This window comes from Lycorma delicatula, chromosome 3 (assembly GCF_047948215.1).
Source record: "Lycorma delicatula isolate Av1 chromosome 3, ASM4794821v1, whole genome shotgun sequence".
Classification (NCBI taxonomy): domain Eukaryota; kingdom Metazoa; phylum Arthropoda; class Insecta; order Hemiptera; family Fulgoridae; genus Lycorma; species Lycorma delicatula.
Window position 1 is genome coordinate 63,129,766 of NC_134457.1, and position 27,151 is coordinate 63,156,916.

Genomic DNA, 27,151 nt, shown 5'->3' on the forward strand with positions numbered 1-27,151 from the left:
CATAAGTCGATAACAAAGCTTTTTCGAACATATCTTTGTATAAATATTTTTCCTTATTTCCAACTCTAGAATCAGTTCCCAAATTATTTCCCTTTACTCTTGAATCACTCTGTATAATGATAAATGAGGACTTATCACATACATTACCATTACTATATTGCATTATCATTATGTGTAGGATTGTCGTATTAGTTAAATTCATCTAATCATGTCATTAAAACCAAATTTTTAATGTATTTTTTTCAGGAATGAGTCAGTTATTTCATGGAATTAAAAGTGAAATTCGTAATGATAAACATATGATATTAGGAATTTTATTAATATCTGTTGGAATAATTTTGGCAATTATACTTTGTATCTTATCTATTTATAAACTTATAACAATAAATACTGAAACTGAAAAACTGTGTCAAGCGTAAAACTGAATAAAGAAATGAAAGAGGAATGATAATTCTGCACTTGGCATAATAATATAATAAAGTTCTACTCAAACTAAAATTGTTTATTTTATATTAAGTTTTTTTATGTTAAATAAAATATTATTAAATTTCTGTTGTAAAAGGTATAATTTCTTTAATGTTATAAAGTATTTTAAACTCTTCATCATAATTCTTTTTATTTTCAGTGATGCAAGTTTAATTACTATTTACCTTGTTAAATTTTAGAAATAAAAAAAATCTGTTAAGATAAAATGTAATAGAAATTAAATTAATAAATAATTTGGTTTATAGAAAACTTAAATCCTGATTTAAAGGCTCATAATGAATATAATTGCCTCATCATATACAAGAAAACTCCAAATCAAATTTTTAATTTCTTCTACAGTAATGTTTTATATCATTTTCCTGGTTCTTCTAGCTATTAAGATCAACTAGTTGTGTTCTTGAAACATGTTTTTTACTCGTATCTGAAATATCTTTGTTCTATTCATACATAGACTTCTGAGCAGTCAATTCTACGAGGCTCGGCTGATAAATTTTGCACATATATGCGTAGCATGGTAATGAAAAGAGATATTGGAATGAAATAAAAGTACAATACCTTAGCTACAAAACGCAGTATTTATTTTTCAACATAATCCCCGTTTATACTGATACATTTTTCCCAACGTGTGACAAGGTTTTGCAATCCGTCACTGAAAACTTCTGGCGGTCTTTCTCGGATCCAAGTGGGCACAGCTTCCTTCACCTCATCGTCGGTGGTGTAATTATTATCTGTGAGATTCCTCTTGAGATGAGGGAAGAAGTGAAGTCGCACGGAGCTAAATCCGGCGAGTATGACGGATGTGGAATAGGCTCAAACTTCAGCTTGCGGAGAGCCATCAGAAAGTTTCAGCGGTACCCATCGTGCACAGATTGTACAGTAACTAAATTGCTCGATAATATGGCCTACTCGTTCTTTAGATATGCTTAACTCAATAGCGATACATTGCTGGGTGATTCGCCGGTCACTTTGAAGCAAATCATACACCTCCTTTGGATGTTTCTCGTGAGTCACAGAAACCGGTTGTCCGCTGCGAGGTGCGCCCTCAATTATCGCTTTACCAGCTTCACGTTCGCGTAATTTCAATGTCCAACTATTTACAGAACTCCTATCAACTGTTTCAATATCGTAAACCACTTTAAAACGATGAAAAATATTGTAGGATTCACATTTTCTGCTGTTAAAAAAAAGAATTGGTCGTACTCAACTCCATTTTAACTGCTACTGAAAACAAATTGGTAAATGGATTTCAACGCATTATCGGAGGTTTGTAGAGGGGATTTAAGCCATCATGCGCTGCCACTTCCAACTCGATAGTACCTTTTGTCTCGGTATAACACGATAGTGTGCAAAATTTATCAGCCTAGCCTTTTCATTATTATACCCTTTTACTGTACATACCAAGCAATGTTGTGAGCTATATATTTAGTATTTTTTTTTTTTTTTTTTTTTTTTTTTTTTTTTAATTATGCATATCATGTTTTGAACACATTATGTAACTGATAAATGATGATAATAAAACCTTGACATAAAGGCTATAATATGAGTGCATGGGAAAATCTACAAATATTTAAAAACAAAAACAAGCTAAGTTCAAAAGTCATAAGTGAACAAATAAATTTTGAATCTGATATGTTTTCTGCATTGAAAATAAAAGATAAAGATTAGTAGAATTTTAATTAGTTTAGGCTTAAGACTTGGACTGGATAACACAACAATGTTGCATGCATCTTTTAAATATATACTTTAATATGTAATATTGTGTGTGATATGTGTTTTTTGTATGTAAGAATGTCTGAGCCTAAGTGGTTAATTTTCATTCCCTGATGATTATGACACATTGATGAGGTAAAACATGTAACAAAAAATATTTCTACGACAAATGTATGATATGATGATTAAAAAAATTATATACGCATTTTTTTTTCTTTTATGTAAAAAAATATACACCATACGATAAAATTTAAAAAGTGATTACCAAAAAGTTAATATTTAGTAATGTATTGTAAAACATTAGAATGAACTGATATCTAATCACAAACGAAAAATGTAATTACTACACATTTCTTAAGTCAGTTACACAACTTGTAATCATTTGTGGTTCTACTAGTTATTGTCACAGAGAAAAGTAAAATCAGAGCAAATGATTCAGTTGTGAAGGAATCTGTGAAATAAAATGAGAAAGTGAGATGACGTGTGTAATAATGCACGCAGAACAACAAAACTTCATTGTACCCGTAAAAAGAGAAGGATAACAAACTGATGCTTCCATTTACTTATGATCATATGACTTATGTATTCTTTTCTACATTTGCTGACTACAGGCACAAAAAATACATTATTTTAAAATGTATTGCATCCTATTTCAAATGTGACAGTAGAATTAAACTAACCAACCGGATTGGTTTAGTGGTGAACTCGTCATCACAAATCAGCTGATTTTGAAGTCAAGAGCTATAAGGTTCAAATCCTAGTAAAGGCAGTTACTTTTATATAGATTTGAATACTAGGTGGTGGCTACCAGTGTTCTTTAGTTTCAATTAACCACATATCTCAGGAATGGTCGATCTGAGACTGTACAAGACTACACTTCATTTACACTTATACATATCATCCTCTGAAGTAATACTTTATGGTGATTCCAGAGGCTAAACAGAGAAATAAAGTAGAATTAAACTAATGAAACTTTCTATTTGACATTTATCTATACATTTTGTACCCATCCTATGGTAGAGCATGCCTAGAAAAAAAAGTGAATAAAACTTCTTTTGTGCATTATTTGTCCACTCAACATGTCACAAAGAGAAGTGAAGGGTTGTCATCCTGTGCTGTGTGGAAAGAAAGGGTTTTTGTAGATATTGGCATAATTATTGCAGATTTCTTTGTGCAGCTCAACATTTGATGATTTTTTTTTGGTTTTCTAAAATTACAGGTTTGACAAAATGATTATCACCTGTATAATCTTGTGTTTTTGTAAATGATCAGTTTTCTTAAATTTTTTTAGCATTTGACCTTATTAAGAAACACCCAAATATAAAAAATATCTGAATGCATGGTTTATGACCAGTGACCCTATGATAATGTAAATAGAATCAGTCTCAGATCTGTTGAATCGGTCCTTGTTTTCTTCGCTCACAGTGAGCCGAATTTTATGACATAAATACATACACTTTTTTCTAAGCATTTAAAATGAGATTAAATATTGAAATTCCTACAAAGAATGATAACTGAAGTGATAAAATTAAAAAAGAAAAAAATTCTGAATGAATTCATACAAGTAAATAATGTATGATGGATGGGATTGTAAAATATGAAATGAAAAATGAACAATTTCAATGAAAAATGGATCAGATATTCATGATAGACTAATTTGGATAATGTTGTTTAAAAACTGAACAAAAAATTTATGATAAAATTGATAAGGACAGACATTTCTGTATTGGCAGATTTCAAAATTAATTTCCTCAGTTTTTAAGATCTCTCATTCTTGTTGATTTTGTGATGAATAGAATAGCACTATGTAACTCTTTCAAAAAGTTGAAAATGGTTAAAAATCATTAAATGATTTGATGAATTGTTTCAATCATGAAATGATTTTTTTGGGGTTATAATAGCACTTGGCTTAATAACAGATATAATTTTTTTTATAAATTTATATAATTACTGTTCTTTGTTAGCATTGTAAAATTTCACATTGTTTATTGTACTAACTGTAAAGGGTCAGAGAACAAGCATATGGTATGCATTCCAAGTTTTAAAATATATTTTCAGGCTTGATAAAATAATATTTGTAAAATAAAATATCACTTTATAAGGTTGTACATATATAACTTGCATAAATTGTAAACAAATGAAGTCAACAAGATCTGTTAAGGAATAGGCAAGAGATGGAGAATGTGCTTATTTAGAACATGACAGGCAGTATGGCCTATCATAAGCTGAAAATACTGACTCTAGGTTCTGTTTATTACAGTAATTTGTGTGATTTTCCATTTGAAATGGCGATGTAACAGCTAGGAGATTAAGCTTTGCTTAAATGCATTACTATGTCAGTTGTTTCCTCGCCTCAGTTTTTGTTTTTAGTTTTATAGTGATTTTTGATAAATGTGCTTAATGTTGTGTGGAGTTTTTAGTATTTATTTGTGTATAATTAATTATTTTTATAGAATTTATATTTGATGGAGATTTTTGTTTTCTGCTTTGTACAAAATAAAAGAAATATATAAATTTTAGCATTTCTGCTGTATAATCTAAGGGTGAATTTTTTTTTTTTACAAAAATTACTGTCCTTGACTTTAATGTAGCTTTATAAACAAAGCTATACCACTTTAAATTTGTTTGCAATTTTGCAAAGCAGTGTAATAATGAAACATACTGTAAATTGCTGTGTTTGCAATGTAAATAAATAAACATTCACAAAACTATTTACACGGGAACCATTAATTTCAATTTACTTTCCAGAAATTCTACTAACAGTAGATAAAGTTAGCAAGTGTGAATTGTGTTTATCTTGTAAGTTTAGCAATGCGCTGTTTAATTACTACTTTCAATGAAAATGTTGAAAGAATAAGGAACGGTTGACCAATTTTCAAAGTTTGGTATTGGTTTGTAAATAAATAAATACCAATTGCACATTAGCATTAAGCCCAGACGTATGTCAGATGAATAATCATTCAAATGCAAAAGCAATACCAAAATAAGAAGTATAGATAAAGGTATTAAAGGAATATTTTTCAGAAATTAAAGTTACAATTGAAATTTAATTATCAATTTTAATATAATTTCCATAAATCATTTATACTTAAAATAGTTATTAATATTATTTGATTTAAACTGAACAAATATATGGAATGTTCTTATTTTAATTAACTGTAAAAATACAACTAAACCTGAAATAAAACCTATTCAAATATCAACAATAATTAAATTTCATTAATACTGTACAATATTTATACAATTTAAATATTTTTTTCATTATTAAACTATATAATAAACACAGTTTTTTTTACTTATATCATCATTATTTTTCTTTTAAATGTGCTAAACTACAAATAAAATATTATTTAATAGGCTTCAAGAAGTACTCATTTGAAAGCATTACAACAAAATAAACTATATGGATTTAACTACAACAATAAATATAACACATTTTTTTATTTATAGAAACTTTTTGGAACATAAGGATAAACATTTTAATGGATGAAACACAGTAGAGAAGTGTTTTTCTTTAACAGTATATCAATCATGTATCACCATAAATATAATACAAATTTAATGGAAATTCTACAATTTCATTGTATTTACAAAAAAAAAGTTTGATAATTATTTACAAATATTCGATTAATATTAAATATTAATATTAATATTAATATTATAATATTATTAAAATTATTAAATATTAATTATTAAATTAATATTATAATATTAAATATTAATATTAAATACAGCAAACTTCAATTTAAATGATTTCCTTTGAATTGTCTAATTCTATCATGTGACTTGTTGAATGGTGTTAGCAATCATTTATTACATATGTATATTTATATATAATCATAATATGTATGTACAACATAACATACATTGTTTATTACAATGAATAAAGATAAATGTATATCTTTATGTATACATACTAAATTTTGCTCAAATTATAAATTATCTCTTCTGCCAATACTTAACTCTACATCCTACTAAGGTAATTAAAAATGTAAATAATGGTGTCTAGTAAGTGTAATAATAAAGTTAACATAGGATTTAATTTGTGTACCATTTATTTTCCATTGGGTTGACAATGCTCTCTGAAGCAGATGTAGTAATGACATTCCAGTTATTTGTGTATGAGAACTACACAATGCATGAGCGAATAACTATCGTGAAAACATGTTACGAATAGAGTTTTGTGCTGAAACTGTCAATGATGTACATTATTGCAAGATAACAGCATTTTTGTAGTCTCAGTTGGAAGCTATGGACTTCAGCTTTGATGCTGATGAGATGTTATTTTAGTAGGATGGCGCCATGTGTCATGCAGCACACAAAATGATTGAGCAGAAATTTCATGGGATCTTGTGCAACAGTGATCACTTGGCCACCAAGGTCATGCGATCTTTCACTGTATAACTTATATTTCTGGGGAATTATTAAGTCCCACGTTTACAGCAAATGTATATCAACCATTCCTGAAATTAAAGAAGAAATCTGATGTGTTATCGCAACAATTGAGCCAAAAGTCTGTGAAAATGTGATTGCAAATTTTTCCAAAGGTTGTGTATGTCATATGAGATGTGGAGGTCATTTTCTGGATATTATTTTATATATTTAATCTAAGTGTTTATTCTTTCAAAGTATATCACAAATTTGCCAATTCATGCATAAATTCATTTTGTAAATTTAAATCTTGCTTTACTTTCAGGACATTCTGTACTTCTTCTATAATACTGCTGAAGTCAGTGTGAAGAAAAGCAATATAGATTACTAATTTTATTCCTCTCCAGTTTTCAATGTCTGTTATGATATTTGTGCAAAGAAATAAGAGATGTTAATATTCTATGTCACTTACTCATTTGATATGATCATTGTTTTATCTATACTTACTCAAGCTTGGATTTTTGTACTTTTGAGATGGATACACATTAAAGAAATTTTTAGCTTTAATTGCTGAAATAAAAGTATTTGTGATATAGCTATTTAGATTCCTCAACATAACTTAATGATCATCGTAACACCAAATAAATTATTTTAAAAATACATTAAGTCACTTATAGTATAATTATATCTAAAAATTAAACAGTATTTGCTTCTGTGAACTGGCAGATATATACTTAGAATAAAATGAAAAAAAAGTCTTGTTTTTTTTTTGTAATGATATAACTGGAGGCTTAAGAATTTAATATTAAATTACACCCAGTAATGGTTACAGAGGTATAAAACCACATGAATGTATTTTTGTTAATATTCTGTTTGAAGAAGAACTATGCTGTTTTCATTACTGAATACATTGTTCTGTTCTCTGCAGGTTAAACTACACATAATTTAGAAAAAATATTTTATCACATTACATATGGATGAAAAAAGAACATATTTACCCTAAAATAGACGACAATTTTTATCGTTTGCATTTGTTTGAAAAAAAAAAATGTTTAATGTAGGTTTGATTATATCAAAAGGGAGATATTAGTAGGTATTTGTAGTATTGCAGTAGCATATCATTAATTCTATTTCCAGTAAGTTTTATCAAGGTCATAGAGATTAAACAAAGAAGGGAAACATTGAGTTAGGGGTAAGGCAGTTTATAAACATCATCTCATTTTGAAAAATCAGCATGTGAATGAAAAATTATAAAGTAAAATATTGGATTAAGATTCATTCAGAATTTACCATGTGCCACATAATTGTAAGTTACTTCTTATTTTTTTAAACTATTATTGGAATAGATAAAACAATTTAAAAAATATATATTTTATTTATATTGAAAAGAAATTATTCACCATATTAATCATTCTAGGAAATTTAAACGATTTCTAAACTAATACTTTTGAACATAATAGAAAAAAGGCTGCACTTATATAAAATGTAAAAACTTCAACACAACAGTAAAATTTAATTTTCACAGTATAACTGAATAATAATTGCTTTTCAACTGACAAAAAAAAAGACAGATTGTCACTTTGACAACAACACTGTTTTTGTATTTTTCAACCTAACCATTAAATCAAATGATTTAGTTTGATGATTTAAAAAGGTTTTATTCTATTTTATAGGGAAAGTTTGTCTGGAAATCCAGTTGAAAATTAAAAATAATATTTTTTTCAAATTTTTATATTTCTAGTTTTTGAGAAGGAAGAATAAAAAAAATATTTTCCGGTTAAAAATTTTTTTAAATTCAGTTTTTTATTTTTTAAAAGTGTCTTATAAAATAATTGTTTGTATTTCAAAAACTACTCATGACAGAAGTTTACCCCAAAGAAAATAGTGCACTGACTTAAATTTTTTGTTGATCCAATGGAAATATGTCTTGTTTAAATCTAGTTTTATTTTGTTATTAAAAAAAAAAAGGAACAGTAATTGTTTGTTAGTATGTGAGTAACATTTTTTAAGGACGATCCTCTCCAACATAACTATTGAGCATCTGGAGCAATGTACTCATACATCAAGCAAAATATGAATTAAACTTTTCTTCTATACTCCTCAATTATTTTTTGTTTTATTTAGAATCTGTTACCTTAATAGGCCCATGTTAATGTAGGTTTTAATTTCTTTTTTTTATAAATTTAAATAAGAATAAATTAAAAGTGAAGGTATAAAAGCTAATTCAGTTGTACAAATTTTAACAATTTTTTTCTCCTAAAATTCTTTTTTTACCTGCAAATACAATATATTTACATTTTTGTAATAAATATATATATATATATATATATTGAATTATGTCATATTTTTTAACTGTAGTACCTGTTTTTGTGAGTAGCTATAAATCTGCAAAATTAAAATATTTTGGCATTTAACAGAACAGATAAAGTAGACTGCTTATTTTAATTGATCATATCATTACAATATGTAATTTGAGTTGTGTTACATTTTGTGCTAGTGGACAAGTTTTTGGGCAATGCAAATGACAATTTTCTCTGTTTTCTTAAATAGTTTTTTTTTTTTTTTTTGGTTGATATTGCCACATAAGCATGAAGCTTGTGCATGGAAATGAAATGGACATTTGTAGCATATGAAAAATGCCATGCCTGACTGGGATTTGAACCTGGGACCTCTGGATGAAAGGCCGAGATGCTGTCACACTGCCATGCAGATTGGTGGAGGGAAATCAATTATATACATTTTTTGTTAATAAATCAAGTCTAGTACTGGACTGTACCATTTAGCCCTATTAATCTTATTGTTCACTTAATTAAATCTTAAAACTTTTAATATATCCAGAAGTTTTATTATAACTACAAGTTCAATTTATAAATAACAAATTTCATGGAATAATAGATGTAATCCTATAATAATAAATAACATTATATAAATTTGTAATGTAAGTTGACCATAATTTACAAAATACATCTAAGTGAAGAATAGATTAAATAAAGAGTAAGTGAATTGTAAATATCAAAGAAAAAATTTTAATGTTATTGTATTATAAAAAAATTAAATTATTGAAACAATATTTTATTAGTGAAGGAAACAATGTAATTTATTATTTTTGTAATGTTATTATAATTAAGTAGCTGCAGTGGTGAATGTAATTACAAATTTGACAATGTAAACATAAACATATGTTTAAATATTAGAAGTTCTATTTTTTTGAAATTTGCTATGATTTATCCATGATGGTTGGCAGCAAGAGTACTTTAAAATGTATTAAATTTCAATAACTTATTTCAAAATGTTTTTAGTCATCTTTTTAACCATTCATTTTAGTGTCTAGTGGTTTTGGTTCTTAGTATATCAGTTATATGTTTGTTTAATTCAAATGTTCCAGGTGTATTTATTAATAGCAGCACCGATCACTGGAGGTGGCTGCAATGATGTCTTGAAAATGTTTTGAAGAAAGTCATTAAAAATGTTTTATTATAAATAAAATTTGGTTTGGATTACAATAACAAAGTATTTATTTTTAAAGCTACAACTTACAAATAATTATTTGGTAACAGTTATCAATTTTACCATGCACCATGTGATGAGAAATGGACAACTCTCTTAGAAACAACATAAAAATTAGTGATTCTTAAACAGATCTTTACTGCTTTATTGACACATTTGTTGAAGATTTCATTGAAATGAAATCAGAGATGCTAAAATGACATTTTTAAAAAACCCAAAATATTACAAAATTACAATTTTGTTTACGTTTAGGAAGTTTAATAAAATTAGATTAATTAATCTTACTTAAATGGGAAACATAAAACGTTTAAATTTTCAAGTATTAGATTGCTAAGTTTGATTTCAACCACTTTAAAACTATATTGGAAAAAAATGTCAGTTTTTTTGGAATCACAGTTGTGAATCTTTAATGATTTGATAACAATTGAATTAATTCACACTGTTAATCACAAAAAAACCAGTCTATTTATAAACTAATTTACTCACATTAGGGCTAATAACCTGTTTTCACAGTTTTGTATACTTGCCCCAAACGTTTAGTGGTATGCAGTTTCTATAATAGTTTTTTAGTATATTTATATATATAAAATTATCTATTTAATTATTTTTTATTTTTAGAATTTTGAAAGAGGATGGAATCTCAATTTTTTTGCTTGAATGAAAAAACCTTTTAAGGAAAGTTTTTCAAATATTAATTTTTTTATATTGAATTTTTTTTTGTTAACCATCCAGAGTAAATGAATTTAAAAAAAATAAACCATACAGATTTGTCAAGATGGGAGCAGGTTTAATTATTCTGCCCAATACTCTGTCACTTTTTGTTAATTACATCATGAAATTATAAATACCAAACATTTATTTTTTTTGTCAAGAGAGGAAGGTCTGCTGATAAATATTTCAAGCAGACATAAAAAACAGGCTGTAATCTCATTACAGCCTGTCAATTTCTAGTCTGATTTTTTAATTATATTTTAATAATGAAAATCTGTTCTGGAGAGATGGAAACCTTAAGAAGTTATTCAACATACAAAATGAGGCAGTAAGTGCAAATAATTATTTTATAAAATAATTAATTATGATTTTCTCCAAGAATGTATTTTGCTAAGCCATTTTTTAATGCTCATCTTTATTTGATGGGTTGGTTTTCTTCATTTTTCTTTTTTCTTTTTATTTTCAAACCACATTTTATCATGCTAATCAATATGTTGCTAAATTTGTATAAACTCTACCAAAACTTTGATTTACAGGTAATGCCACAGACAGTACTACACTGTAGGAATTTTGTTTTATTATACATACCAACAAACTATATAGAACCGACTCATTCTATAAAAAGTAAAAAACAAAACATGATAGCAAAGATGTTATATATATATATATATAAATTCAGAGTTACATACACATTTACTGAACTAAACATAAATTTGTACTTGAATACTTAAAAAGTAACAGAAAAAAGAGTAGACTGGTTAAAGATTTATTAATTACAAATTTCAAAGAATATTTCATTTATGAATAACAAGCAATTATTCATTAGGTCATAATATACCAATATCATATTATGAAGATAAAATAATTTAAATCTAACTTACATATGTAAAAACCTTTTACATTTATACGAGTTATATGTTTAAAATATTGCAATGAATAAATTTAGATACTAATTAACAATATCTTAAACTAATGTGCATTAAATAAGTCAATATTGAAATATTAATTTACTTTACATTATTTAAGAAAGCTCAAATATATGTGTTTATTTATTATAATTCTTAATTAGCTTTAAATGATAAAATGCAACTAACATATTACGTCATGGATAATATAATTATCTTAATCTAGACAATTTAATTACATTTCAGTCTTATAGCCATTCATGTCTCCTTAATATACTAACTGTTAGAATCATAAATGATTCTATAATGCTTTATCCTAACATTCATTCATTTATAGTTTTCAACAGCAGAGTAATTCTAAAGGTAACACTTATAATACTGTACACTTTTTAATATTATAATAAATAATTTTAATAGGTTACAATAATTCACATATATTTAAAACAATGGTATTGTTTATACGTTTTGTTTTGTTTTTGTTTTTGCATCTACCACAACAGTCTCACAATTATAATCTAATAACCTAGAAGGCAAAGACATCTATGCACCAATATTTGAACACACATATATGGGTACGCACATGCACATGCACATGCACACACACACACACACACACACACACACCAGATTAAATAACAATAATATACTTATTAGAATGGAAAATTATCTATGGTAACTGGATAATGTATGTACATTAAAGTTGTGTTGATCCAAGTTTGTTAAACTGTATTTCCAATAATTCAAGGAAAACTAAAATTCAAGATAAAGCTAACTGAAAGTCAAAATAAGTACATATATTTCAGTGAGGTAAACCCTATATTTAAGTGTAATGGCAAAAACCTTTTATGTTACTATAACATTTGTTATACCAAAAATATAATACATACATTTATTTTAACACAGTAAGAAGAGCATAAAGAAATCTACTTACTACATGAACATGAATGATTCATATTCTGTTACTGAATTTAAGAAAAATATACCTTTCTATAGGAAATGAATAACACAAATTAACAAGAATTCTATAAAGTGAAAGCCTGCACATATGTAAAAATACTCTTTCATAGTACAGTTCCATTAACCAACATATTCTGATATTGATATTATTCTTTCTTAGAATTTACAGTGACTTTTTAAACAAAATTTGATTAAATATTTTTTTCTTTTGGTTCTTCTTATATGTGCTTGATTATCTTCTTTTTTATGTTGAAAATAAATTATTAAGACAATGTTACATATTATAAACAATACTAAATGTAGATTATGTAGTTGACACTGGTATTTAATGCATGTTATTATATTACCAAGTATTATTAGAGCAACTTCTTAATTTAATAAAATACTCTTCTTCCTTTACTGATTTTAGACCAGCATGCTGACTATGAGCTATAAACAAATACATTCCTTATCTCTCTGCTAAATTAGAAATTCTCAATTTTTTTTTAATAATGGTAAAATTCTTGCTAATATATCCTGGATATATTAGCATCACAACTGTTTAAACATGGAAAACATGGAAACACAACTGTTTAAAATCTAATCATCATGACTGTTTACAATATAACTTAACGTTAATAAAACTTAATGATTTATCTTCCATTCATCAAAGTTTTTTTTATTAATCTAAGGAATCCTTAGTTCAGATTAATCAAGAATACTTGATTAATTTACTGTTCTATTAATATTAAAAAAATGTGTTTACTAAAAATGATCTTTTCTTATTAAATTATGAAGCTGAAATGTTAATGTAATGGCTAAATGAAATAAATAAAGGACTAAATAAAAATTTAAAAAAATATATTATGAATTAAAATACTGATTATTGAACAAAAAAAAACTTTCATGACTAGTTAAAATTATGATATATATATATATATATATATATAAAGCAACAACAGAGGTGTTTTACAACACTACATAAAACACAATAATGGAGTAATTCATAGTAACACGAGTATATATATATATATACACACACGAGGGCTATTCAGAAAGTAAGGAACGCGTCCAGCCGTGACAACGGGAACATCTCCGCACTGCCCGTATTTTTTTTATATACAAATTTGAAATGTGTGCTGCAATCGAAAATCACGCCAGTTGTGAGGTGTGGTTTGTGATTCGTTTTTTGCTGGCAAAAAACTTAAAACCAATAGAAATTCATCGGGAACAGTGTGAAGTGTACGGGAACAACGTAATGAGTGAAAGTTCTGTCAGGAAGTGGTGCATTCAGTTTAAAAATGGCCGAACAAACGTTCACGATAAAGAGAAGAGTGGACGTCCGAGCATTGTGACTGACGATCTGGTCTCCAAAGTTGACGAAAAGATTCGTGAAAACCGCCGTTTCACAATAACTGAGCTTTCTCTATGTTCCCCACAAGTTTCATGGGCTTTATTGTTTGAAATTGTTTCACAGAAGCTAGGCTACCACAAATTTTCAAGTACGGGTCACTGAGTGGTTGAGATCACAGGCGGCAGAATTCTATGACACACGAATTTCAAAGCTTGTCCACCGCTATGATAAGTGCCTGAATTTGTATGGTGATTATGTTGAAAAGTAGTATTTTAGTCCCTCTTTCACATGTATATAATAAAAAGTTTTTCTTGTACTTGGTTTTTTAAAATTCCAAAACGTTCCTTATTTTCTGAATAGCCCTCGTACATATATATAGATGAGAACCATGACATAGTTGGTAAATACCCAACACATAAGAAAATTAACAAGAATGAATGGAACTGACTGAATTGTGCAGAGATCATAACCTAGTCCTGAAAATATCAAGATTTCCAAGAAAACCCCATACACTCAAAAGATAAAAACACCCAAGTTGGCATGTGGCAAATTTCAATTTGATCATGTTGTCATGAACAAGAAGTATCACAGGGAGATCTATAATGTGAAGGTTTCAGAGGAGTAACATCGATTCAGACCATTACATCTCCAAAATAAAGATTAAACTAACCCCAAAGATAAATCTAAACCCAATGATAAAAATAACAAGAGAAAATACAACTCAACCCAACTAATAAATAACATCAAATATCAAGAAAAACAGAAACTAAACTAAATATTTTTGAATGATTTTATCTATTTATATTGAAATTGTCCAAAAATTAAAGACATCCCCCAAGAACTAGCCCCATTAAAAAGAAGAAAGAAACACCAGTGGTGGAATGAAAATGGAACTAAGCAATCAAAAAGAGGCACCAAGCATGGCTAAACATTCAACAAAGAAGAATGAAAGAGTCTCAAGAAAAACTATCAAAAGCGTGCCATGAAGCTGTATTTTCACTTAAAAATTATAAGGCATCAGGAGAAGATCACCTCATGACAGAACTGAAAGAATGGAAATGAAACCACCAAAGGAAATTTACACGAACACCTCATCAGTATTTGAAACACTGAAAAGATGCCTACTCACTGGAATACAGCTATTCTGTACATAAAAAAGGTGACAAAATGTCCCTAACAACTATAGAGATTCCTTCTGGATGTCATCTATAAAATTTTCTCCAAGATCCTATTAACCTGCATTCAAGACCAACTGAATCAGGAGTATGATGAATACTAAGGAGGGTTCAGTCCAGGAAGAAGTAGCCTCGATCAAATCATCAGTCTCAAATGGATCGTTTAATACTTGAAGACCAGACTGAAGAGTCTAGTGATTATGTTCGTCAACTTCAAAAAACACAAAAGATTGCATCCACAGAGGGTTTATACTCAAAATATTAGGAAAATCTGGCCTTCATAAGAAACTGGTTAACCTAGTCAAAATCACCCTAACCAACACCAAAGCCAAAGTGAGATTCAGAGAAGAAGATGTAATCTAAAAAAAACTAATTAACACAATCCACAAAGGAGAGTCACCTTTTTCAGCCAACCCTGCAGACTACCTGACACACAGTTCACTACCTAACTTCCAGATTACCAATTAAAGAACAAGAACCAGGATCCGAGAAATAAAGTTTAACATGAAAGACCTAAACATAATATAAGAAATGATCTACAAACATGAAGAAATGAAGGTCTTGAAAGATAAACGTCCCAACTATCATTTAATATAAAACAATGATCCAACATAACCAAAACAGAAAAAAATGAGGGTTGCAAGATCAAATAATATGAAATGAATATGGGAATAAGTGAGGCAGCAGGAAGCTAACTCCATAGCTCATTCTTCAAAGACTAAAGGACAGGGAATGATTTGAGTCCTTCAAATGGGGGAAAAAAAAAAAAAAAAAAATATATATATATATATATATAGAGATATATATATATATATATATATATATATATATAGATATATATATATATATTCATTAAATTCTATTAATATAAACCACATAGCACAGAATATTGAGATAAGACATATATTACCGTAATTTTATCATGAAAGTATTTTTGTGAAATCCTGCATCCTCAGTTATGATTGAAATATTTAATTAAACAGCATATTAAAAAAAAAAAAAATACTAGAATAATGAAAATTATAAATTAATTTATTATATGAATGCTGCAAACAGTGTCTGATGGTTAATCAGATTGAAATTTTATATGTAATATTTTTCTAACGTATTTATTTTTGTCATCTTTATTAATTTTTGATATTTCTAAATTTATGTTAATATCAGAAATAGAATGTTTATTGTTTATTAGATGGTTCTTATAATTAAGATTCAAACTTCACATTTGAAATGGATAATAATAAAATGTTAAATTATGTCAATATTGCAATAAATGACAACTAAATTGAAGCATCAGTATTTAAAAAACCTACATCTAATAATATAACAATTCATAAAAAATCAAATCATTCTTGGTCTCATAAAATTAAAAGTTATACAAATACGATTAATAGAGCAATCAAACACACACACATAGTAACAAAGAAAAGTTAAATGATGAAATAAACATTATAAAACATATGTTTTATAATGTTTATTTTATTATTATTATTATTTCATCATCATTTAGCCTCTGGAACCACCATAAGGTATTACTTCAGAGGATGAATGAGGATGATATATATGAATGTAAATGAAGTGTAGTCTTGTACAGCCTCACGTTGACCATTCCTGAGACTACTTTAATTTATAATATTTATAAACAACTATCAAAACACATTATCAAAATGACTACCTTACAACTAATGCATAATGACATAAAAAAGTTAAAAATACACATAAATGTATTTACATATTAATAATATCATTGAAAACATTACTAAAATTTACAATAAAGAAATGTTTAAACCAGCATCTTACAATCCTAATAACTGCATAATAAAATATTTAAAAAATAATATTGATAAAATAAATAATTTATGTGGAATTTATAAAATTAAATGTAGTGATTATGATTGTTTTTATATAAGGAAAAATAAACAGATCCTTTAAAACTAGATTTCTTAAACATTACAGAAATTACAAAAATAATAAATTAGGTTTATCTAATATGACAGACCATCTAATAAACAATAAACATTCTTTTTCTGATATTAACACAAATTTTGAAATATTAGAAAAGAATAAAAATGATATAAAATTAAATATATTAGAAAAATATTACATGTATAGATAGAAACAAAATTTCAATTGATAAACCATTAGACAATGTTTGAGAGAAACATTGTTATAAAAACTGCATAAGATAGCACTTGTGCAAATAAATACACAATTATCATTATTTTAGTATTTTTATTTTTAGATTTTTATTATGCAATAATGGAATTATTTCTATCATGACTGAGGATGTAGGATTCTTTGAAAGTACTTTCATATTGAAATTAAGGTAAGATACATCTTATCTCAATATTCTGTACTAGGTGGTATGTTAATAGAATTTAAAATATAATTTAACAGTACAGAGGAATAATATGAATCTTAAAAAGATTAATTTTGGTAAAATAATACATAATTATTTTATTCTTATGAGTAAGATTATTTTAGATTAACAACTATGATCATACAACTTGTATAATTTCATGAAAAAAGAGACTTTAGCTGTAAAAAAATTAAAAAATGATAAACATTTAATTGCAATACTGAAGTGTGAAGAGAGAATTGCAGTTGCCTGTGGCCTTTATCAGGACTCAGGTTCAAAGCCTAAGAAAAAATAGAACTTCATTGATCTGGGGGGGCCAGAATGTTTTGTTTGTTCATAAATCCAAAAAAAGAAAAACAAACGTTCTAAATCAGTTACCGGATTAGATGATTTTGATAAAGGTGTGGTTAGGTGAACTATAAATGAATTTCACTCAAAGATATGGGAGAGCTGCCAACAGTTAACAAACTCTATAAAGAACTGAAAATTAAAATTAATTTTAACGGTAGTGAAACTGTAGTTTAAGAAGAATTTTTTTGAAAAAATTAGGTTTTAAGTGATGCAAAACAAAAAATGAAAGGAAAATTTTAGTTGAAAAACATCATATTAGGCAGAAAAGAATTTCATATTTGCTGGCAATCAGTGATTTTAGAAAATGTAATTGAGTGATCGTAATACTTAGATGAATCCTACATTTTATCATCTCATTCAATGGCAAAATCATGGACTGACGACAGCAGTGCAGGGCTTCATTTACTAATAAATAAAGGTGAATGCTTAATTATAATTCATGCCAGAGGTGAAATGGGGTTTATTCCATATGCAATGTTAACTTAGACATCCAAATCAAAAAGTGGTGATTACCATGATAGCATGAATACTAAAAATTATTGGAAATGGGCTGAAGAAAAATTAGTTTCTAACCTTCCTCTTGAGTCTGTAGTAGCTATTGACAATGCTCCATATCATAATATCCTTTATGAAAAGTTTCCAGTGTTATCAAGCGAGAAACAAGACATGACTGCTAAAGAAAACATCATAAAGAAAGGATGAAAATGGATCATGATGTCATGGTCCATTTTCATCTCAAATGCTTTAACCACAATTGTATGAACTAATTAAGTTGAACAAAAGTAACAGAAAACAATAATTTGGCAAATTGTTGGAAAGAAGTGAGCATGAAGCAGCTTCTACCTTACCATCCTGATTTAAATCCACTTCAGATGGTATGGTCAGAGGTAAAACAACATGTTGCAAGCTGCAACACAATCTTTAAGATGTCAGAAGTGCAAAAACTGTTTGAAGATAAAATGAATTCAACAGGCAATGAACATTAAAAACCTTATTGTCAAAATGTTAAAAAAACTGAAGGTGAATATTGGAGCCAAGAATTGTTAATAAATTCTCTGACAGAATCTTTCATTGTCTTTTTATGTAATGACAGTGATACAGTGATGTAGACAGTGATTTTATGTAATAGTGGCAATTACACTGAAGATAGTGATGACAGTAAGGACGGCTTTCTATCTGAGGAATTAAATGGATAATTAATTTTCCAGTAAGTAATTAAACTTACAGTAATAACCATCTCTTGCAATAATTACCTTGTAATTAGTAACAGATAATATTTTGTCATCTATTATTACATTTTACAATGTACAGTATAGAATTAGCCAATTGTATTTCATTTCAAAATTGTTGCATTCATTTGTTAAAAATAAAACAATTATTTGGTAAGGGGGATTACTAAGAGCGACAAACATGTTTTCATGTTGGGTAGTAAACGTCGCCACTCCAAACTCGCCATTACTTATTGGTGACTGTACTTTAATATATGTAATACCCAATTTTACAGAACATTTTAAATACCCATTTTACAGCTATATGTTTATTGAATAGTATGTTAAATTTTTAATAAGTAATTTTTAATCATACAAAATCTATTAAAAAAATAAAATTACTGTTACAAACACTAAAGATGTTAAATATAAAACTATTTGTATGTAAACTATTTTTGGATATTGTTATATTATTTTTTAGATGATTAAATTTGAAGAAGAAAAGTAAATAAATTTGTAACAGTGCCCGAAAAAAATTACGAGACACTACAACCATGCACTAAATAAATCTGAAACCTCTTATAAATTTGAAGATTTTGTGTGTGAATAGGATATGAAACTTTTATATCATGAGAAAGATTTCAAATCTGCTAGGGTTTAAACATGAAACTTTCTAAAAAGTAATGCTAACACTCCACCACAGAGATAGATCTTTTTTATATAAATGAGCATTGTTGCAAAAACACCTTCTTTTTCTATTCAAGTGGCTAAAATGTGATTAAATATTTGAAAAATCACAGTCACCTAAATAGTACCAATACCTTACATTATTTACCTTTTTTTATCAACTAACTTATGATGATTAACTTATTGTAACTGAAATAATAAAAACAAATAATTTAATGATTTTAAAGATATTCAAATATAATTTTTCTGAACATTTATAAAAATATTTGGAATAATAAAAATATGCCTGTTACTAATGTAATTGTATGTTAACCACAGCACAAAAATTATAGATATACATAGAATTTAAAGCATGTAATTCTGTCATTTCAAAGCAGAGTGGTGTTATTTATCTAATTGTGCCCATTACAGTATAAAGTAGTCTGTTATTTCTTATTTTATGTAATGAGTATTTATCAGTCATTGTGACTGTTTGTCTACCTTGCTGTATAGTTGGATGCAGAGATCTATTTGGTGGAGCAAAGTGAAGGCCCAACTAAAATATAGATGTATAAAGAATTTCATTAAAGCTAGCACATATTTAGTAAAATTTCATGAAACATATATACTGACAAACAATGATTATTTTTAATAGTTGAACAATGGAAAATGTTTACTTCCTAATGTGATGTGGTCATCAATTTTTTTTAAAAGTAATTTTGCTTACTGAATGACCTGGTCAAGAAATTTTTTCTATTGCTTCTTTATTTTTTTTTTTATTTTATAAAAAACAAATTAATAATTTATGTTACCTTTAGTTAAAATAACGTAAACAATGACACATAGAGCTCACACAATTTTGTCATTATTCAATATTATTTTACATATAGAATTTACTTTTGACAATTTTATTTTTTTGTTTTTCCTGAATGAACAACCCAAGGATTATTATCATTTAAATTTAATGACAATTTTTTACAAACAAATGAATATCAACAAAAATACTTTTCAAAACAAACTTTATAAATAATGTACACCTTAAAACTTAATTTTTAATAAATCTGTTCTTGGTTCAAAACATAGTATTCAAGATTTAGGGTTATGTTCAGGCTTGGTTCTACTATATTTCTAGGTAATGTTCTACATTCAAAAGATATAAATTGTATCCTCTTAAAAAACAGTTTATCATCTGAAATGTCTCATGAAGTAGCATCTTGGAAATTAAAGACTATGAAGTTAAGTAAAATGACAATGGCCAGAACCATATTTGATTAACTATTTCCCATATACCACAGAAGTTAAGGAATGTTAGGTGGAGTTTGCTGCATGATTTTGGTATTTATTAGTGGTTAACAACTATAGCAGACAATGCCGCTTAAGGAAACAAGTTTTGCTTAAGAATGATCGAATTAAAATAGTTTTAGTAAACAGATTCAAGAATTAGAAAAAAATTTGTAAAATAACTATCCTTTGAGCTATTATCAGTAATACATTCCTTTTAATACCAAGTCATGATTGGATGTATGACTGACTTTTGTTTTTCCTGTTTAGCCTCCGGTAACTACCGTTTAGATAATACTTCAAAGGATGAATGAGGATGATATGTATGAGTGTGAATGAAGTGTAGTCTTGTACATTCTCAGTTCGACCATATCTGAGATGTGTGGTTAATTGAAACCCAACCACCAAAGAACACCGGTATCCACGATCTAGTATTCAAATCTGTGTAAAAATAGCTGGCTTTACTAGAACTTGAACACTGGAACTCTCGACTTCCCAATCAGCTGATTTGGGAAGACGCATTCACCACTAGACCAACCCGGTGGCTTGGATGTATGACTGACTGTTTTCCCATAATGTTCTGCTGAAGCATAGATAAAATCACAGTTGACTGCACTATCATTTATCCTACTAACTTATCATTTCAGGATTTTTAAATCAAAGTCATTTTTTTTCTTTTTCATTAGAGGATGAAATTTTATGATACCATAAACTGACTTATGATACAATAATCAAGTTCTAGTACTTATGACAAAGGATAATCAGCTAAACCATAATTATAATTACCTATTAATAGATAATAATCCTCAACTCAGTACACAGATATTAAATATTTATTTCAAAGAAGTAAGTAGTCTACAATAATATAGAAATAAAGTGTAATGATGTTACACATTTCCAAGAATAGAAAGGAAATGAACACTTACAATTACTCTCAATAATGTAAGCAATAACAAAATGGATCTCTTATTGGTGTTTAGTAACCAAAAAACATTCATTGTTTTCAAGAATAAAATTCTTTGGTTTATAAAATAATAGTCATTTTAGACTTGAATAAGTTAAATTTAGCAAAACTGCTCTCAAATGATTTTTTTTTACGTTTCAATAATGTGTATATAAGCAATCATTAATTTTTAAAACCTGATCCAAGAGTTAATTTGAGAAGCAAAATAATGTAACTCTACAGAGAAATTTATATTGTAAGTGTTAGATAGATTGATAGATAGTTAGATCGATTGATATTTTGTTACTAGATATAACAGCTGTTTTTAATATTAAAGAAAAATTTTCATTATGATTTCTACAGATTGTTTTTTATGCTAATTAATAATACTTATAAAAGCTCAAAATTTAAAACTTTGACATAAAAAATTGAAGTCACCAAACTGTCTCAATGATAACTTTTAGTATTATTATTAGTCATTTAACAGAATTAAAGCCATTGATTCTAGTTAAATGTTAAAAACCTGTTTATCTTATTTTTAACACTATGAAAAAAATTTCACATTTTAAACATACACACATATTACATGAGTTAAAAATAATGTACATTTACAATAAATAAAAAAGTTAATATTTTTTTTATGAATTATTTATTTTTCTCTTTCAAAAAAATAATTTAGGATAACAGATTTTTGGAAAAATTTTATTCAAATTATTGGGATTGGACTGTAAAGGATCATAAAACTATATATAATTAATCAGTACTTCTTTAATTTAACTATTAAGGATTTTTTTTTTGTCTGATGATATCACCACATAATAAGCTCAAAGCCTGTGTGTGGGATATGGAAATGTAGCGTATGAAAAAATGCCATGACTGACTGGGATTCGAACCCAGGACCTCCAGGTGAAAGGCCGAGATGCTACCACTCACGCCACGGAGACTGGCATGAGACTGGTAGCGTATAGGCCTTTCTTGTAGTGTCTTTCAAATTTCTTGTTTGAAAGTTTAAAGTATTTCAAAAAATGAACTTTGTCTAATGATATTTCATAAAAAAGTAGGGAGGATTGCCTGGTAGTTAGATATTTTTCCAAAGTTCAAGGCAGAAGCACTGATTATATAGATTTAACCATCAACTGAGAAATATGTATGCACTAAGAATTTAGAGTTTATAAAATAAACCAAGAAATTTTAATATCTAAAAAATGTATTATTTTTTTTATATAATAAAGAATCATCTGCTATGGAAGAGTCATATTTTATTACTTTAAATTAATTAAATATGGAAGCAAGTGTTGGAAAAATTCACTTGTTGAACTGTAGATCTCAATCAAAGGAAGTTTGGTTTTTAAACAAAGAGTTTCTGATTAAAAATATAGTTCAGACTGTTAAAACTTCTAATCTAATAGATGATTGCCTTGTTAAATCCCCACTTCGGGGTTATAATGAATACCTTATCTTCATTGATGAGAAAAGTTGAGAATTGGCTGTATGATGCTTGTAAAATACTGTTTTGCATCTCTTTGCTGTGAAATAAAGAGGGTTTCATAGCTTTATCCCTGTACTTCTACCACGTGGTAAAACCTTTGGCTAATAATGGGGTAACTACTTTAAATTTACATACCTTTAATATAACATTGTGTAACTATTATTATTTAATACTCATTTCATAAACTGCATAGAATATTTCTAGGAATGTCATGAATTTGGTACTGATAACTAACTCCAAAAGTGTCTAAAAGAAATTCTGCCCTTTTGTTACAGTCGGTCATTATGAAAACTGAATATCTTTTTCTGACATATAACCAGCATCTTCAGATAGTTCTTAATTAATACAATAATGACAGACTATAAAAAAGCAATTACATGAATGTTTAAAGAGATCATTCATATATTAATGATAAAAAAACTGTTAATATAAAGTGAACAGTTTTAAATTCACACAAAATTATAGTTGCACAAAAAAAGTATATATGTATATACAATGATTATCCTTTGATGCTAGTAGTCTATAATAAAGTCTAATTACAATTACCAAAAAATAAATAATATATGTTACAGTTAAAGGAATTAAATTAAACATGAAATTGTGTTTTTCAACAGAAGAAACTATTACAAAATAAAAATGAATAAAAGAAAATACCCTGTTTTGTCACAGTTAAAATAATTCGAATATGAAGTGTAACATTATTTTATAACACAAAACATTTATAAACACCATAATTCATACAGCTTAGGTTTTTTTTTTTTTTAGCTCATTCAAACTATTTTAACACAATACAAGCAATTATAGGAACATAATAAAGTTCTGTATTAATACAGAGAAGAATATTTACTTAATAAGTTAAAAATAATTGTGTTATAGTAATTAATCATATATAGCTAAGAGGTATATAATAATATATGTTAGCTTTCAGTTTATAAAAATTGATTAATATATTTAAAAATTATTATATTTACTATATACAAATTACACGGATAGATACTGTCCCAGCAGACTATCAATTTTTTATAGAAGTAGATAAATGTGTCTAATATCAGCTATAGTTACCCATTGTTTCTGCAGGATTGGCAACACTGTGTCTGATATCGATGCATTCGACACATATTCATGGCTCGGACATTCTGACAATATTTGGAATGATCTTTACATTCCATCACTGAAACAAGTAAGATTTTACAAAATTAAAATTTGTGGTTAATATTAGATATGTGTTAATGCATATATATACATTTTTTTTTGAGACTTAAAAAACAATTATTTAATCTGTGTATAACAAGCAACCAACACTGTAAATAATACTTGTTCATTTATATATATACAGTATACTGTGTGTAATGCAATATGGGTTATTGATCACTGTTAAATTTATGGACAGATCATGCATGGAAGTAGTGTATTTTAATTTTATAGCTAAAAGAATAACAACTGATGTGTTAAGCATAAACCTTTTTTATATGTAAAGAGGGGCCTGATAATACTGGCATCACTAAAAAGGGAATTTTCTTAAGATTAATTATAAAAAAAAAAAAAATAGTATTTTCCAATGTTTCAGCAGACGTTTTGGATACTCAAAGGAGAATTTCCATCTACAATCATGTTTGAAATTATTTCTTGCATAATACATTTTTTAAATTGATTTTGATTATTTATTTCAATTACTGTGCCAATAAGAAGTCCTTCTCAAGAAATTTATGAAATGGCAATAAATAATGTAAAGCAAAGGAAACTAAAAAAATCATTTTTTTTTGTTGAAAATTCTAAAAATTACTTGTAAGTGTTTAATAAAATATCTTAAGAAATTATGTTCTCTTTGTAAAACAATATTTTATCAAAATTGAATCAACTATTTTGAGAATTTTTACTTCAAAATTTAGTAAAAGAATGGTTATGTATGTACTACAAAAGTAGGAAATTTTATTACTATTATAATATTTTTATGAATGACATGTTTTGTCTAGTTTCATATGTAGATAAAATATACATAGAATGTTTATGAATAAGTGTGTATACACACACATACATAATTAAGATATTACTGATGTATTCTAGATCAGCCCAGAAACGCCATTTCAGTATTTCATAAAATATAGATCATATTTACATTAATATACGTATATGTAACAAAAATCTGATGTGGACAACAAATGACTTGTGTGCTTATTAAATTACATTTACACATTTTTTTTAAAATGAAAAGTACATTAAAATCTAGAAAACAAAATTTTTCGCAATCACAGTACTTCCTTTACTTCGTACAAGGAAGTAAAAAGTGTAGGTTCTAAGTCATAAAAAATGTCAGGTATTAGATCCTAACTATTTATGGATAAAATAAATAAATATATATATATATAGTTATATATGTGTTAAACAATGTAAAATTTAGTAAATACAATTTATGAACCAGACACCTTGATTTTTTTATATCTACTTGATAAAGACTTTAATTATGTAAATATAATAATTAAAAGTATACATAGTTATTAGAATGCTGTGTATCATTTCATTCATGGTTAAAGATTTTCAGTAAATGCAATTACTTGTTCATTAGATTTAACCTAAATTCATTATTAATTTTAAACATGGCTGTAAATATTTTTCCTGTTGATATTTTAAATCACAAATGAACTTGTTTTACTGAACATTCAATACATTTTTATTTATAAAAGCAAAGTTTAGTTTTATGTATTCAAAAATTCAAATTCAAATTCAAAAAGGGAATTATGTAGCTGTCTTATTTTTTTCTACAAAAAATCTGATGTGGACACTACATGACTTCCTTGTATGTCTATTAAATGACATATACACTTTTTTGCTGAACTTCATTTAAACTTATTTCATTTGAAAGTAAGATACGATCCTCCAATTCTTTAATAATGTGTACAGTTACACAATTGCTAAAATATTAGTTTTTATTAACATCAAATATTTATATAATTATTAATTCAACAATCTTACCTGAAATATTAGGATAGAGTAAAAGTCCTTTTAATACTCTTTAAATACAAGGTGAGTGAGAAAAGTAATGAGATTGGTAACACTGCGAGCAATCTGGCAACGCTGTGTCACTGTGCTAGACCGGTTTGTTTATCTGTTCCACATGCTCAGTATGAGTTTCAACTCTGTTCGGCCAACAAATTATCTTTGACAGCGCCATCAGTGAAGTTGTGTTTTTGTTGCGTGTTATGAAAATGGAGCATCGGAATTTAGAGCAACGTTGTGCAATCAAGTTTTGTGTTAAACTTGGGGAATCTGCGAGTGTGATCTTTGAAAAGTTGAAACAGGCCTATGGGAAACATTGCTTATCAAGGGCACGTTTTCCACTGGCACAAATCATTTTTGGAAGGCCGAGAACACATTGAACATCAACCTCGCTCAGGGAGACCTTCAACTTCAAAATCCGATGAAAACGTTGTGAGATCAGTCCGTCGTTTAACAATAAGGATGATGAGTGAACAGTTAAATTTAAACACTTTCACCGTACATCAAATTTTGACAGACGATTTGGACATGCAAAAGGTTTGTGCAAAATTGGTGCAGAAAAACCTTACAACGGAACAGAAGCACAATCGAAGAAACGTGTATGTTGATCTTCTTGAGAGGATTGACAATGACCAAAAATTCTTCAATCGTGTGATCACAGGTGATGAATCCTGGATATTTGAGTACGATCCTAAAACGATACGGCAA

General features: G+C 27.3%; 1 protein-coding gene across 1 annotated transcript in view; it reads right to left on the minus strand.

The window, feature by feature from the left end:
* Positions 1 to 1,296: 1,296 nt before the first annotated feature.
* Positions 1,297 to 27,151, minus strand: part of nolo (ADAMTS-like no long nerve cord) — a 680,775-nt gene continuing 654,920 nt past the window's right edge. The window contains exons 25-26 of the mRNA XM_075359132.1: positions 24,512 to 24,620; positions 1,297 to 1,576 (exon numbers count right to left, since the gene is read on the minus strand). Of these exons, the coding sequence (XP_075215247.1) occupies positions 1,297 to 1,576; positions 24,512 to 24,620 (389 nt within the window). The remainder of the gene's footprint in view (positions 1,577 to 24,511; positions 24,621 to 27,151) is intronic.